General features: G+C 47.8%; 1 protein-coding gene and 1 pseudogene across 1 annotated transcript; one reads left to right on the forward strand and one right to left on the reverse strand.

Moving 5' to 3' along the window:
- Nucleotides 1–1,212: 1,212 nt before the first annotated feature.
- LOC100718452 (phosphoacetylglucosamine mutase-like) lies at nt 1,213–12,613 on the reverse strand (annotated as a pseudogene).
- LOC101788962 (POM121-like protein 2) lies at nt 12,612–16,346 on the forward strand. The gene has a single exon (XM_063259686.1). It carries the CDS (start codon nt 12,612–12,614, stop codon nt 15,348–15,350), a length of 2,739 nt encoding a protein of 912 aa, XP_063115756.1. The 3' UTR covers nt 15,351–16,346.
- The last annotated feature ends 240 nt before the right edge of the window (nt 16,347–16,586 follow it).

Raw genomic sequence — 16,586 nt, forward strand, 5'->3', positions numbered from 1 at the left:
GGGAGCCCACTGGGGAGGAGGACCCCTGCAGCTGGGCTCCGGCTGGGCGCCCGAGGGCGTCACGGAGAACAGACGGGGCACAGAGAAAGCGGCACCGAGGAGGTTTAGGAGACAGTTTATTAACTGCTGGGCTTGCCCAGAACCTTTCCCCAAAGAGGCAGCCCCCCAAGGTGAGAATCCCGGGCTTTCGTGGGAAAGGCAAGGGGGAGGGCCAAAGGTAGCTTCGGTACTTTATGATTGTGGGGTTCATCTTTGGTTGCTAAGGGAATTTCAACATTTTGAATTATATCTAAGGCTCTCAGCTACACAAAGACAGTGGAGCAGAGGTTACACAACGCAAGGAATGTTCTGTTACCAAGCTTGCCGGGATCCATCCGCCGGGCTTTGGCGGGCATACCTGGTGTTTTTCTTGGCAGGACTTTATTTAAAATTTTAAATTCCTTTTCTCGGGAACTTCAGAGGGGTGTAGCCACCAGACATCCCTTGTAACTGCAAGATCATCTCCTGGGCCTAGATGTGCGAGTCCCCCGAGTCTGGGGTAAAGAGGGGGTGCCGACCCAAAGGAGAGACTGTGCCAGGTTGTGGTCACATTCACACACATTTTCATTGTTTTATATATTCATATATATTACAAAAAGCTGCCCAAAGAAAAATTCCTGAAGGACCCGAGTGCCCGAAAGTTTACTGTCCACTCCCCTCCACCCCCTGGCCCCCACCACCTCCAAAGAGGGCTGATATGTTTGGTTTGGTTTTGGTAGTAAGATTTAATTTTTCAGCACTCTGAATGATACCTTTTTAATGTACACTGTAAAATTCGTAACTGACTCATACACATAAGCCCCAATATTTTATATTAGTGAGGCTGAAATTAGAGGCAAACATCTTTATCAAGTTCATGACAGGATCGTAATTCATATGTCCCACTGCCAGGCAGCTCGGAGCCGCCCGTCAGTCAAGTCAGAAGGAATGGTTTAACAAGCATAAAAGTCCACCTGGCTCTACACAACGTTCCTAGTTGTGTTTAGCAAAATCAGATCCGGACACAATGCAGTACGGCTCATGCAGGCATGGTTATGATTGTCTAGGTTCGTTCCTGTTTTAGTCCTTCAAAAGCTGTTGAAAACTCCAGTTTGAGAACATAAAGACTATTTTCAGAAACATGCAGTGCTGATAACTCTCCTGTCTGCCTCCCTGAGTCACCTGCGTGCAGGGTCATGGGGAGGGCTTTGTGATACTGCCCAGCAAGGCCTTGCGAGCAGGGAGCCTCTCCACGCTGAGCCAGGAACCGGCCGCTGCCCAGGGACTCACACCAGTGGTATCGTCTAGAGTCTGAGCAGCTTTTCCTCTACCGCCTTCTAATGTCTTTGCTACTTGTTCTGTCCTCACTTCAGCAGCTTTACTGCACAGTGCTGTGCTGTGCCCGTTTGCTTCACAATAAACTCTGAGGTCAGACTCTTGGGTCTTGTGATGCAAATATTTTACACCAGTTTTAGTCCAGTAAACATGTACGTTCATAAATTCTTCACGATACCTTGTTGAGCTTCCATTTGCTTATGTGGTATGAACGACACCAATATTCACGTTTTCCCCAGAGGAGCCCTTTAAGGAAACTGCTAATTAATGTTGCTGTGTTGTCTCCATCTATGAGGTGAAACCTACCATGTGCATCCCTCTGATAACACTCAATTCTGTCTGCATGCCATGGTAAGAAGGCATCTCTCATTAGACTTCATTTCCATTCCCTCTGGAGGTTTCTCATGACTCTTCAAGTCAGCCTCGCATAAATGGTTGGTTGAGCTTTCCCTTGGTTCCTTCATTAAACAGCATAACTGATGATTCCTGTGAGAAGCACAGTTCCACTTCCTTTAACTCCAGAGCTGCATACTAGTGCGAACCCACGGCATGCATGCCTTGAAGCTTCGTACTGAAAGCTCTAAAAGCTTTGCCATCCCTTCCCTATGCCATTTGCACAGTCAGCCTTAAGCAATCCATAGTCGTCTCCGCTGCAGGAAGCCTGTCGAGTAAGTTTCACAAGAGCCTTGGAGTTTCTGGCAGCAGCTCTTCACCAGCCGCTGGTGCCTCCGCAGTGCTTCATGTAGCTGGGGGTTGTTATGCTGTAATCATGGGACCAACCTAAACAGCCACCCCATCTATCACAGATGACAAAAACAAAAATGACCAAAAAAAAAAAAAAAAAAAAAACGGACTCAGTGATCCAAACAGCTAATTTAAGACTAATCTGGGGGCACCTCGGCCCGTACCCAGCAGCGCCTGGCCGTCGGTGTGCGGAGGAGGAGCTGCGCGGACCCGGAGCCGCCTGCAGAGGCCCCGTCCTTTGTCTGGAGGAGGAGGGGTCCCGGGTTCCTGGGGCACCTCGGCCCGTACCCAGCAGCGCCTGGCCGTCGGTGTGCGGAGGAGGAGCTGCGCGGACCCGGAGCCGCCTGCAGAGGCCCCGTCCTTTGTCTGGAGGAGGAAGGGTCCCGGGTTCCGGGGGCACCTCGGCCCATACCCAGCAGCGCCTGGCCTTCGGTGAGCGGAGGAGGAGCTGCGCGGACCCGGAGCCGCCTGCAGAGGCCCCGTCCTTTGTCTGGAGGAGGAAGGGTCCCGGGTTCCGGGGGCACCTCGGCCCGTACCCAGCAGCGCCTGGCCGTCGGTGAGCGGAGGAGGAGCTGCGCGGACCCGGAGCCGCCTGCAGAGGCCCCGTCCTTTGTCTGGAGGAGGAGGGGTCCCGGGTTCCTGGGGCACCTCGGCCCGTACCCAGCCGCGCCTGGCCTTCGGTGAGCGGAGGAGGAGCTGCGCGGACCCGGAGCCGCCTGCAGAGGCCCCGTCCTTTGTCTGGAGGAGGAGGGGTCCCGGGTTCCTGGGGCACCTCGGCCCGTACCCAGCAGCGCCTGGCCGTCGGTGTGCGGAGGAGGAGCTGCGCGGACCCGGAGCCGCCTGCAGAGGCCCCGTCCTTTGTCTGGAGGAGGAGGGGTCCCGGGTTCCTGGGGCACCTCGGCCCGTACCCAGCCGCGCCTGGCCGTCGGTGTGCGGAGGAGGAGCTGCGCGGACCCGGAGCCGCCTGCAGAGGCCCCTTCCTTTGTCTGGAGGAGGAGGGGTCCCGGGTTCCTGAGGCACCTCAGCCTGAGCCCAGCCGCGCATAGCCATCTGCGTGCAGAGGAGGAGCGGGGTAGATCCGGAGTGCCCGCAGGAGGCCCTTCCTTTGTCTGGAGGTTTGTGGATATCTCTGCCAGCAGGGAGGGATCACAGGCTCCTGAGGCACTGCGGTCTGTGGTGAGTACCCTAACCCGGCTGCGATCCAAGAGCTGTGGATCTACCAAGGGGCAGGTGGGTGCACAGTGTCCCTGAGGCCCAGCTTGTCTGGAACCGCGGAGTTCTGATCAAGCAGAGAAGGGCCATTGGTTCTGCAGGCCCAATGGCCTGGGGTAGAGGGGTGCCAGAGTCTCAGTAGCTGCAAACATAGAAGGGGATTTTCAACAGATCCTGAGGAGGCTTTCAAATAACACTTGAAACACAGAAATATAGGAAAATGACAAAACGAAAGACCAAATTACAACCTCAAACCTCCAGCCCAACTCAGGAAACCCTAGGAGAAGTGTATTTAGAAGAAAATATATCCCATCCTCCTCATATATTAGACACAATAGCTACTGAAGTTGACAAGCAACTCCAGGAAGCTTTAAAGAAATTCAAACTCGAAATAATTTCTCAGATAAAAGAAGAAATGATAAAAGAAATGAAAGAGATTCTAAATATATCTAAAGAAAACACAGATAAAAAATTGGAGGAATTAAACAAAAAGATAGAATCCCTAGACGAGCAATATAAGAAACAAACAGAATACATAATGCAGATGCACAGAGATATACAGGAAATAAAAAACTCCACTGAAAGTTGTAAAAACCGCCTTAATGAAAGTGAAGACAGAATTTCAGACCTTGAAGACAGGATTGCAGCAAGTGAACAGGAAAGGAAAGATCTTTTAAAAATAACAAGGAATCAGGAAATAACAATTCAACAACTGCAAGATGATGCAAAGAAGAATAACATAAGAATGATAGGGATTAATGAAAAAGAAGGAGACAACATAAAGGATATCAAGAGGATATTTAGAGAAGCAATAGCTGAAAACTTCCCAAGCATGAGATCAGAAACTGACATCAGGATCAGTGAAGCATATAGAACTCCAAATAGTCATAACCAAAATAAAACTACACCCAGACATATAATAATCACCATCCCAGAAATCCAACACAAGAATAGATTATTAAAAGCTGTCAGAGAGAAAAGACAGATCACTTATAAAGGAAAACCTATCAGAATCACAGCAGACTTCTCAGCACAAACAATAAAGTCAAGAAGAGCATGGAGTGAAGTATTCCAGATCCTAAAGCAAAATGATTTCCAACCTAGACTGATATATCCTGCAACACTATCATTTAAAATAGATGGTGAAATACGAAACTTCCATGACAAAGAACAGCTGAAGAACTTCATGAACACCAAACCAACCCTGCAAAAAATATTGAAAGACAGTTTAGATACACAAAGGAAAAAACCACTAAGCAAAGCAAATAATTAAACAGAAGAGAAAGATAAAGGTGCAACAGCAGAGAGATAAGAATCCTACAATTAAACAACATTTAACAGTAATAACCATTAATGTAAATGGTCTCAATGCACCAATCAAAAGAAACAGACTAGCAGAATGGATCAAGAAACAAAATCCAACCATATGCTGTTTACAGGAAACCCATCTAACCCAGAAGGATACTCACAGACTGAAAGTCAAAGGATGGAAAACAATTCTTCATGCAGCAGGAATCCAAAAAAAGGCAGGAGTAGCCATTCTGTTTGCAGACAACGTGAACTTTAAACCAACAATGACCATAAAGGACAAAGAAGGTCACTACATACTCGTAAGGGGAAAACTCCAAGAGGAAGAGATAACTATCTTAAATATATACGCACCAAACTCCAGAGCGCCCAGTTATATAAAACAATTATTAACAGAAATGAAAACTCAAATTATCAGTAACACAATTGTAACGGGAGACCTTAATACGCCATTGACACCAAGGGACAGATCGACCAGACAGAAAATGAGTAAAGAAATAACAGAACTGAATCATACCTGTGAACAAATGGGTTTGATAGACATATACAGAATGTTCCACCCAACAACATCAGAATACACATTCTTCTCAGCAGTACATGGATCATTTTCTAAAATAGACCATATATTAGCTCATAAAACATATTTAAACAAGTGCAAAAGAGCTGAAATCATCCCTTGCATGTTATCGGATCACAGCGCTCTGAAATTAGAAATTAATGATAAAAGATACCGCAAAAATTCCACAAACACATGGAAACTGAATAACACACTCTTGAGTAATCAGTGGGTCACAGAAGAAATTAAAGAAGAAATCAAACAATACCTAAAAGAAAATGAAAATGCAGATACAACTTACCGGAATCTGTGGGATACAATGAAAGCCGTTCTGAGAGGAAAATTTATTGCACTGAGTTCCCACATCAGGAAAACAGAACGAATACAAATAAATAACTTGATGCTACACCTCAAACAGCTAGAAAAGGAAGAGCAAGTCAAGCCCAAAGCCAAAAGAAGAGAGGAAATTATAAAAATCAGAGCAGAAATCAATGCAATAGAGACTAAGAAAACAATCCAAAGGATCAACAAATCAAAGAGTTGGTTCTTTGAAAGAATAAATAAAATCGATAAGCCCCTAGCCAACCTTATTAAAAAAAGGGAAGAAAAAGCTCAAATTCATGCAATAAGAAATGAAAAAGGAGAAGTCACTACAGACCCAATAGAAATACAGAAGATCATCAACACCTATTTTGAAAACCTCTACTCTCAAAAGTTTGATAACACAGAAGAAATAGACAGTTTCTTAGAAGCATATGAAGTGCCAAAGCTAGATCAAGAGGATGTAAAACTGTTGAATAACCCAATCTCGGTTACTGAAATTGAAAATGTAATTAAGTCCTTACCCACCAAGAAGAGCCCAGGCCCAGATGGATTCACTGCAGAATTCTACAAGAAATACAAAGAAGACCTAATGCCGACACTCCTCAAACTATTCAATGAAATTGAAAGGGAAGCAATCCTGCCTAAGTCATTCCTGGAAGCAAATATCACTCTAGTACCAAAACCTGAGAAAGACCCAACTAAAAAAGAGAACTATAGACCGATCTCCCTAATGAACACAGATGCAAAAATCCTCAATAAAATATTGGCAAATAGGATCCAGCAAATCATCAAGAAGATTATACACCATGACCAAGTGGGATTCATCCCAGGAATGCAAGGATGGTTCAACATACGCAAATCAATAAATGTAATTCACCATATCAATAAAGCCAAAAATAAGAATCACATGATCATTTCTATAGATGCAGAAAAAGCCTTCGATAAGGTCCAACATTTATTCATGATAAAAACTCTACAGAAAATTGGAATAGATGGTCTTTACCTCAATATAATAAAGGCCATTTATGACAAACCAACAGCCAGCATCATACTAAATGGCCAAAAATTGAAAGCCTTTACTTTAAAATCAGGCACAAGACAAGGATGTCCTTTATCACCACTCCTATTTAATATAGTACTGGAAGTACTAGCCAGAGCAATTAGGCAAGAAAGAGAAATAAAAGGGGTAAAGATAGGAAAAGAAGAAGTTAAATCATCATTGTTTGCAGATGACATGATACTCTACATAGAAGACCCCCTAAGCTCCATTGAAAGACTCTTAGATACAATAAATAAATTCAGTAATGTGGCTGGATACAAAATCAATACTCAGAAATCAATAGCATTCCTATACACAAACAACAAAACCACAGAGAGGGAAATAAGGGAAACTGGTCTATTCACATTAGCAAGCAAAAAAATGAAATATTTAGGAATTACTCTTACAAAAGAAGTGAAAGACTTATACAGTGAAAACTATATTACACTGAAAAAGGAAATTGAAGATGATCTCAGAAAATGGAAAGACATCCCTTGCTCATGGATAGGAAGAACAAACATTGTGAAGATGGCCATTCTCCCAAAACTCTTATACAGATTCAATGCAATCCCAATAGAAATACCATCAACATACCTTATAGATCTAGAGAAATCACTCCTAAATTTCATCTGGAACCAGAAGAGACCTAGAATCGCAAAAGCAATTCTAAGCAGCAAAGACAAAGCAGGAGGCATCACAATCCCTGACTTGAAATTATACTACAAAGCAACAGTAGTAAAATCAACATGGTATTGGAATCAAAACAGAGCTGAAGATCAATGGAATAGATTAGAAGATACAACCACAACTACAAACACACTCAACCACCTTATCTTCGATAAAGGAGCCAAGCAGGTTCACTGGAAGAACGACAGTCTCTTTAATAAATGGTGCTGGAAAAACTGGCTCTCCATTTGCCGAAAACTAAAGCTAGACCCATGTCTATCACCATGTACTAAATTAAAATCTAAATGGGTCAAAGATCTGAATATTAAAACAGAAACGCTAAATCTATTGGAAGACAAATTGGGTAGAAACCTTGGAGGCATAGGAGTAGGTAGAGAATTCATGAATAGGACTCAAACTGCACGGGAAATACTTCCCAGAATCAATAACTGGGACCTCTTCTTATTAAAAAGTTTTTGCATGTCAAAAGAAATCTCCAGCATAGTGAAAAGAAAACCCACAAACTGGGAAAAGATTTTAGTGAACTCTCTCTCAGACAAGGGCCTCTTGTCTAAAACATATAAAGAATTAAAAAAACTCAGACCTTCAAAATTCAAAGATCCAATCCAAAAATGGGCATCTGAGATGAATACGCAATTCTCAGATGAAGAAATGCAAATGGCAAATAAATACATGAAAAAATGCTCATCATCATTGGCCATTAGAGAAATACAAATTAAAACCACACTGAGATACCATCTCACTCCTGAAAGAATGGCCAGGATCAAGAAAACCAACAACAACAAATGCTGGAGAGGCTGTGGGGAAAAAGGAACTCTCCTGCACTGTTGGTGGGAGTGTAGACTGGTACAGCCTTTGTGGAGATCTGTCTGGAGGTTTCTCAAAAAGTTGGGATTGGAAATCCCATTTATTCCAGCTATTCCACTTCTAGGCATATTCCCAGAAGAACTGAAAGCATCATACCACAGGGATATATGTGCACCTATGTTTATAGCAGCACAATTTGTAATCGCCAGATCTTGGAAACAACCCAAGTGTCCATCAACTGAGGAATGGATAAAAAAGTTGTGGTATTTCTATACAATGGAGTATTATTCAGCTATAAAGAAGGATTGCATTGAGATATTTATCAATAAATGGGCGCAGCTTGAGACCATACTCATAAGTGAAATAAATCAATCTCGCATGTATGAATACCGAATAGTTTCCCTAATGTAAGTAATGATTCAAATATATAAAAATATGTGATAATCATGATTCCCCATTATGTGGCCTTGAAGCCTTATAAAATTTTCACTTATTAATTAGAAAGGCTTTACTCTGGGCTTTTTGATATGGAAATATTTGAAGCTATAGTATATGAAGTTTTATCCAAATATTTTAAGGAAAAAGACAGACACTATGGTAACTACTATTCTTTAAAAAAAATTATTTAGCTATTTCTTATGTTTATTTTAATTAAGGGAAAAACTTAAAAAATTAGGATATATAGTAGTAACTCTTTTTGATCTCCTATTAACTTGTTTTGAAGTCCTGTAATACTCCCAAGATCTTGTTTTGACTGATTAGACTCTGTTCCATTCTGTGCGACAGTAGCAAGTTTGAAGGTATAGGCAACTAATTTGAAGGCAATAAGATTCACAAAGATGCCCATTCTGGTTTGACTATTGTCTCCTTTGGAAGTCCTGCAATGTTCACAATGCCTAAGTTTTATTGGTCTTGTTCTCCACTGTTTTGTCCAACTTTATAATATCTAATGAGATAGACAATTCCTTTTAAGGAAACAAGAGACAATGTTGATAACCATTGTTGATGACCTTGTACTCTGTTCTACATCATGTGCTATGTCTATCCTTGGTTTGGACTTACAGCTTTGTTTTGCCATATTTGACTTTATTATCTCCCCCCCAAGAGAGTAATGAGAACTGAGGAGTAATAAAATCCAAAATGTGTAAATTTTGTTATAAAAAAGAGAGGGAGGGAAAAAAAAAAAGAGCTCTAACGGATATAACAACAAGTGTGTTTAGGGATGTTAAATAGCTGACTATATTAATGTTTTTGGATCATTGAACACAGCTGTTTGCAGTCTCTCCGTTTGAATGTCTACTTTGTATTCTTTGATACTGTGATTTGAGCAACTATTTCCAAGATGATATTATGTAATCTATTAACAGGTGATTTCTTACTGTTATGTTTATTTTTTTTTTTTGTAGTTCTGTATTATGTGTAACCTTACACTGCTTTGTCTTGTTTTGTGTTTTTCTCTTTTTCCTCTTAAATAAAAAAAAAAAAAAAAAAAAAAAGACTAATCTGGCGTCTCTGCCCAGAACCAAAGAGGCATCTTGCTGGATCCACAGCTTCCTTCTCACCCAGGCCAGCAGACTCTCCCTGTCTCTGGTTCCTCAGCATCTGCCAGACACACAGCATGCTTCTCCCAGGACAGTGCCAACATTTTGCTCAAAGGATCAAACAGTGTCACACCACTGTCTGCCTCGGGATCTCCAGGTTTTCTGGCTGTGACTCCTGTGGTGGAATATGTGTGTTCGGCCCTCAGGACAGCTAATAATCCCATGTGGTATGTGGTGTGATTAAGATGTTCCACCTTGGCTGGAAATCCCTGGGCCTCTGTTGAAGGTTGGGCGCAGCAGGTGCTGTGGAATGCTGTGTACATCAATCCCTTCTCTTCCTGGATGGGAGCACTCAGAATTGCAAATATTTACATATTTCAGGCACAAATTCCTTGTCAGATATAAAATTTGAAAATCTGATCTCATATACATTGTCATGTTGATAGTGTCCTTTGAGCACAAAAGGGTTTTTTTTTAATGAAGTCCGATTTATTTGTTTCCTTCTATTGCTCATATTTTAGATGTCACATCTAAGAATCCAAATGATGGTTTAGCCCTATCTGCTCTTCTGGGAGCTCTGTGGTTTTAATCTTAGATTAGCTGTTTGGATCACTGAGTCCGTTTTTTTTTTTTTTTTTTTTTGTCATTTTTGTTTTTGTTTTCCCTCTGACATGACGTAAGCATCAAACTTCATTTTTTTGTGTGTGAGACGACCACCATCACTAAAAAGATGATTTGTTTCCCTTCACGAGATCTTAAAACTCTTGGCAAACTCAGGTGGCCTGAGGCCCTTGGGGATGTTTGGAAACTCTCAATTATACCCCATCCATCTTTATGTTTATTCTTATGCCAGTACAATGTTCTTTTAAATTGCTTCCTAGTAAGCTTTGAAACCAGGAACTATGAGTCCTCCCATTTGTTCTTCAATGATCCCATGAAATTTCACATAAATTTTAGATTCAGCTTTTACTTTCTACAAAGAAGTCAGCTGCAATTCTGATAGGGACTGCGCTGGCTCTACAGAGCAAGGCTGGGAGCATTGCTGGCTTAAAATAACTGCTCTGATTTGTAAACATAGAATAGTCTATTCATTAAGATTTACCTTAATTCCTTTCTTCAGTATTTGTAGTTTTTCAGAGTATGAGTTTTGCTAAAAAAGCTCCTAAGTATTTTTACTGGTTGTGATGTTATCATAAACAGAAGTATGTTCTTATTTTCATCTGTGGATTGTATATTGTGAGTACATGGAAGTACAGTTGATTTCTGTGTTCTGATCTGTGTCCTGCAACCTTGCTGAAGTAGTTTAGTAGCTCTAACAGTTTTAATGGGTTATTCAGAATTTTCTATGCATAAGAGCAGAACATCTGCAAATACAGGCAGCAGTTCTACTTTTTTTCCCTTCCAATCTAGATGCCTTTTATTTTTCTCTCTTGCTGGCTTACTCTGACTCAGAGCTCCAGGGCCATGCTGACTGATGCCCAGCAGTGGACCTCCTGCATTGCTCCTGATGTTGGAGGGGACATATGAAGACCTTCACTAAGTATGATAGTGCCTGGAGTGTGTGTGTGTGTGTGTGTGTGTGTGTGTGTGTGTGTGTGTGTTTGTGAGTGTGTGTGTATGTGTGTGTGTGTGTTTTATTAGGATTGAAAAAATTCCCTAACATTTCTAATGTATGGAGTTTTTCTTATCATGAAAGACTGATTTTGTCAAATATTTTTCTTCACTTATTGAGATAATCATGTGATATTTTTTACTTTGTTGACATTTTGTATCACATTGATTGGTTTTCAAATGTTAAAAAATCTTGCATTTCTGAGGTTAAATCCCACTTTAGTCATAGTACCGAATTCTTTTTATATGTTGTTAGATGCTGTTTGATAGTATTTTGTGGAGGGTTTTGGAACCACATTCACAGGAGATTTTGGTCTGGAGTTTTTTTCTCGTGCTGGCGTTGTTTGGCTTTGGTATAAGAATCCTGGTACCAGCCTCATGGAATTGATGTAAGTTAACTGAGATAAGTTCTTTGAATATTCAGTAGAATTAGACAACAAAGTCACCTAGGTTGTATTTTTTGTTGCAGGTAGCTTTTTTCCCTACTAGTTCACCCCTACCTATTGTTCAGGTTGTCTATTTCCTGAGTCAGTTTCAGTTGACATATTCATAGGAATTCGCTCGTTTCGTCTAAGTTTTCTAACTTTTGTTCATTTACGGATTTAAGATCCCTGCGTCTTGTCGTGGTTTGATAGCACATTTCTGTTTAGTGATAAATATCAGTGTTGCGTGGATGCGCCCCAGTTAGTTCACGCATTCACCTGTTGTGCTGGTTTTCCTGTGGCTGTTTTCATTTGCGATTTCTTAATGGCATAAGTTGTTTGGTTTTCCGTAGTGCGAGAGAGAAAAGAGAGAGGGAGAGAAGAGAAAAAATCCTTTATTGAGGGCCTGGGAGGAGTGCGGAACACAGGCAGGCACCTCTGGGAGTTTTGGGAAGGAACCACCGCTTTATTTGGAATTTGACAGGGGCGGAGTCAAGGGGCGGGCGGAATGACGTCTTGGCGGCTGATTGAAGGAGCGTTGCGCGAAAAGCCGAAGGGTTGACGGGTTCCAGAAAAGAACGCAGGGAGGCGCTTTCTAAGAAAAACCTGTCACATGGGCGCATGCTGCTTTCGGTCTGTTTGGGTATCTCTGTTCAGATCTTCTGCTCATTAATCTTTTTTTTTTTTTTTTTTTTTACGTATCGTGAATTTTAAAATGTGTTTTGCTTACATTTTCACCCAGTGCACGGCTCGTTTTCTTTCTTGTAAGAGAAGAGAGATGACGAAGGCTCAAGGCAGTGCAGGTTCTGCAGAGGGAGGCCCAGCCAGGGAGCAGAGGCGTCGGTCCTTTGTCCACTTCCGGCGACGGCGAGGGCGGGGTGGGCCGCCGACGAGGCCGGGGTCCTGAGTCGCGCGCCCCGCCGTGCCGCCTCGCGCCCGGCTCCCAACCGTTCCCCCGCCGGTTCCACAGACGCCGGGAGCGCAGCGGCCGAGGCTCTCGCCGCGCCATGGGCTGTGTGCTGGGCCGGCCGCCAGCCTCGTCGGGGTCCCCGCCCGGCCACGGCGACCCGCCCGAGGGTCCGGGAGCTCGCGCCCAGCCCGTGTACCGCGTAGGCCGCGTCCAGCAGGTGCTGCGCGCCCAGCATGTCCTCCGCGCCCACGCCGCCCCCCGGCTGCGCCCCGGCCCGGGTCCAGGTCCTGGTCCTGCTCCTTTATCCCGGGCCGCGGCGGCCAGCGAAGCCAGGCTGCGCCCCGGCCTGCGCCGGGGCCGCGACCCCGTCGCGCGCGCGCCGCCCTCGGCTGGCTGGGATGGCTTCCTGCGGCGCACCATCTGGCCCTTGCGGCACCTCGGGGCCGTGCACAGCCCCGTGACCGTACGGATCTGCCCCCGGGAGCCCAGCGGGCCCGCGGCCCCGTCGTCGGCGCCCGTGATCCACTGTGCAGGGCCCTTGGAGCCCGAGCTGCTCGCCCCGCGAGACTCTGAGGGCTCGGACCTGCACGGCGAGTGCGTCGCGGCCCGGCCGTCAGCCTTCACGCCCATGGCGAAGCGGGGCGCCCTCGTCGCCTTTGTGCCCAGACCTGGGCCCCTCCGTGCCAGCCGTCCGGCTCCCCGCGCCCCCACGCGCTCCGCGGCCTGCGAGCACCCCGGGGCCCCACTCAGCGGCAAAAGGAACGCGATCTTCAGTTCCTACAGCTCCACCCGGCTCGGCCCGGCGCCCGCCAAGAGAGGGCTCCCCAGGTTTTCACCCGAGCCCCCGGAGTGGCCGCTGAAAAAGCGAGAGAAAGGCCGTGCGCCCCGGCCTGAGCGCGCGGCCTCGGTAACAGCCCGGCGCCCTGGGCCGCAGAGAGCGAAGACCCCGCCGCTGCCAACCAGGCCTGGGGACGCGCAGCTCGGGACCACACCTCCCGAGCGTGGCTCTGATGAGCACCGAGCCGTGGAGAAGGAAGCGGGACAGGACGCGACCAAAGCCGCCACAGACTCCACCCCCGAGGTTTGGACTGGCGTTCGACCCCACCCGTGCGGCAATCCACCTTTCCCAGGGACAGCACCCACCGTAGCAGATCCTCAGCTGGGCATCCGAGAGAAGACGTCGCCAGGCCCCCCGGAATCCGTGGGACACGAACGGTCAGAGGCCCCACCCGCCCACTCTCCGGGCGCCACGCCGGGCGCTGGCAATGCCCTGTCAGCCCCCAGCCTTCGGAATGCCGGCTCTGCTCTGGGCTCTGACGCGCCTGTCACTCCCTCCGCTGTCCCCTCCTCGCAGTGCCCTCTGTTCCCGATGAGCAGTGGCCCAGGACTCCAACTTCCTGCACCCGCACCCTCCGCGGCGACTTCTGAGTCTCTGTTAAAACCAGTTTCCGAGTCTCTTCCCGGCGGTCAGAAGGCAGACTCCTCAGATCCCAGAGTCTCGGCCGAGGCAGCACCACTTCTGGGGGCTTCCCTCTGCGCAGCTCCCCACGTCCTTACCCCGGCCTTCAAACCCATCTGCCCAGGCTCTCTCAGCCCTGTGTCCACCGCGGCCGCCTTCTTCCCCCCGCAGCCCTGTCCCCCGCCTGCTTCTGCCGCAGCTTACTTCCCCGACGGCCTAGTTCTGTCCCCCTGCCCAGCCCGCACATGCCAAGCCCCTGCTGCCCAGCCGCCTCGGGATTCTAGCAGAGTGGACCCAGGCCTCAGGCTCCTGCAATATACTGGGGCCACTGGCTGCTCCCCAGGCAACAGCTTGGGCTTCCCAGCTGGGCAGCCCCCTTCCCTCCCTGCTGTATGCGGAGTTGCTGTTGGCAACCAGGTCCCCAGGGCTGCCCAGGTCACCTCTGGTAGAAGTGCTGCTGATTCCAGGGACGCGCAGAGCCCTGTGGCCGCCTCAGCCCTTGTGTGCACCCACCCCCACACACTGTCACTTAGCATCTCAGATCTGACCCCTGCATCCCCAGGAGTCACTCTCCAACCTGCATTTGGGGCTGAAGCTGGGCAGAAACTAGGTATCCCCCAACCGGCACTCACCCCCTGCTTCAGTAACCCTCTCCTTTCTGGAAACTGGGCAGTGGCACCCCCAGCCCCTGGGCCAGTGCCCCCGGGGCCAGGGCTCAGTCTTGCCACACAGGTGGCGCTTGGCACCGGGGTGCATTCGGCCTCTACTGTGCAGGTGCCCACTCACAGCCCAGCAGGTTTTGCCTTCTGCCACACCCATCCAGTCACTGGCTTTGAGGGCGCTGCCCAGAGCCACCAGAGTGGAGTTGGGGGCCCTGTGTTTGGCAGCATGGCCCCCCGACCTTTTGCCTTTGGTGGATCAGTGACCCCTATGGAGTGTGGGGAGCCGAGGTTAACTGCCAGTACTGACAGAAGGAGCACCTCCACTTCTGGGGCTCCTAGCATGGGAGGAGCAGTGCTGAGTGGGGTCACCAAGACCAGGATCACCTTTGAAAAAGGGCCGGGCCAGAATCTTCAGCGCCCTCCCAGCCAGGCCTTGCCTTCTTTGTTGGGGAGGACCAGCTCTTCGGTAAGGAAACCTGCTCTGAGAGTCCCTTCCACCACCCCCTTTGCACAGAGCAGCCGGCTCCCGGGACCAGCCAAGTTGGGCAGCGGCATGGGCTCTGCAAGAGGCTCACCGCCCTTTCAGGGCGCTGCCGGCAAGGGCAGGGATCCTTTCAGGTCTCCTGCCTGTTTGTTTTCCATTGGTGCAAACCCAAAGAGCCCTAGAAGTCGGGAGCAAGGGCGTTTCCAGCGGCACCACGCCCACAGGAAGTAGGGCTCTCCCTCTCACCTGGGCAGTTAGACCTCAGCACTGTCGTGGAGAGCTGTCCTCTAAATCCAGTGCCCCGAGGTCTAAAAAGAAAGTGTTGAGTGTCCCCTGGCTCTTAATCCACACCCTGAGGACGGCCCAGGACCGTCCACTGCTGAGTGGCCCAGTGGCCCGTGTGCCCAGCCGGGGCCGCCTCCTGCTTTCCCAAGGCAGCCCAGCCCACCAGCATCTTGGGATGTGGACCAGATTCTCCCTAAGGGCAGTTTTCATTTGGCCCTAGGAAATCATTCTCTTTGGCCCCTTGGGTGTGGATGTCTTATTCCTGGCCCCTTCTCCTCAGTGGGTTCTTGAAGTGTTTTGACCCAAGCAGCTTTTTTGAGGAGACCAGTGGGCAGCCCTGGGGCACCAGTCTTGTCCAGCCACTTCCCCCACTACAATGTTCTAGTTTATCTTTGCCCCAGAGAGATGACAGCCCACCCCCCTCTTCCCGTGCCTTTCCATCAGTTTACTCTATGAAAGATGAACAAATGGGATCCCAGAGCCATCCCTCATCATAAGGCGGCCTGTGGGCCTGGCATGGCAGGTCCTCACTGGCCACCACCTCCCCACTGGCCATGCTTGCCATGCTGCACCTTGCACAGATACACGCAGCTTTCCGTGGGGCTGCACTTTGGGGGCGCCAGGGCGAGAGCCAGGGAGCGGCTGCACCTGCGCTGTGGTCTGACCCTCTGGGTAGAGACAGGATCCAAAGGTGCATTTCAGTCACCAGCCAGATTTCCCCCTGCACATACGTGCCTCCGCCCTGGGCATGGGGGCCTGGCCAGGGCGGGGAGAGGAACAGCAGGGCAGCCAGGCAGTGGAGGCCCCCCTGAGATCCTGTGCACATCTGCCATTCTGACCCACTCCAAAGGCAAGAGTTACTTCCTGAGTCATTTTATCACCTTTCTCCTGTTTCACAAATGTCTCAGAAGAGGTCCAACTGGAAATACATGTGATATTAAATTGAATGGCAAAATAAAAAATTGTTAAATAAACCTGAGATGTAGGAGTGACTATTGAACGCAAATGGACATGGGAGTGGAAAGATAAGAAACCCACCCAAGGCTGGCCTTGGGATTTACACCCGGGGCTCAAGGTCTGCCTCCGCAGCACAGCCCCCAGGGTGTCTGACTCTGAATGAGGCCTTGCGTGCATGGGGCCCCGCTGCCCCTGCAGCCTCTCCCGAGGCTCAGCGTCCTGTGA

This window comes from Cavia porcellus, unplaced genomic scaffold (assembly GCF_034190915.1).
Source record: "Cavia porcellus strain 051 isolate PalLab524CR breed Dunkin Hartley unplaced genomic scaffold, mCavPor4.1 scaffold_13, whole genome shotgun sequence".
Lineage (NCBI taxonomy): Eukaryota > Metazoa > Chordata > Mammalia > Rodentia > Caviidae > Cavia > Cavia porcellus.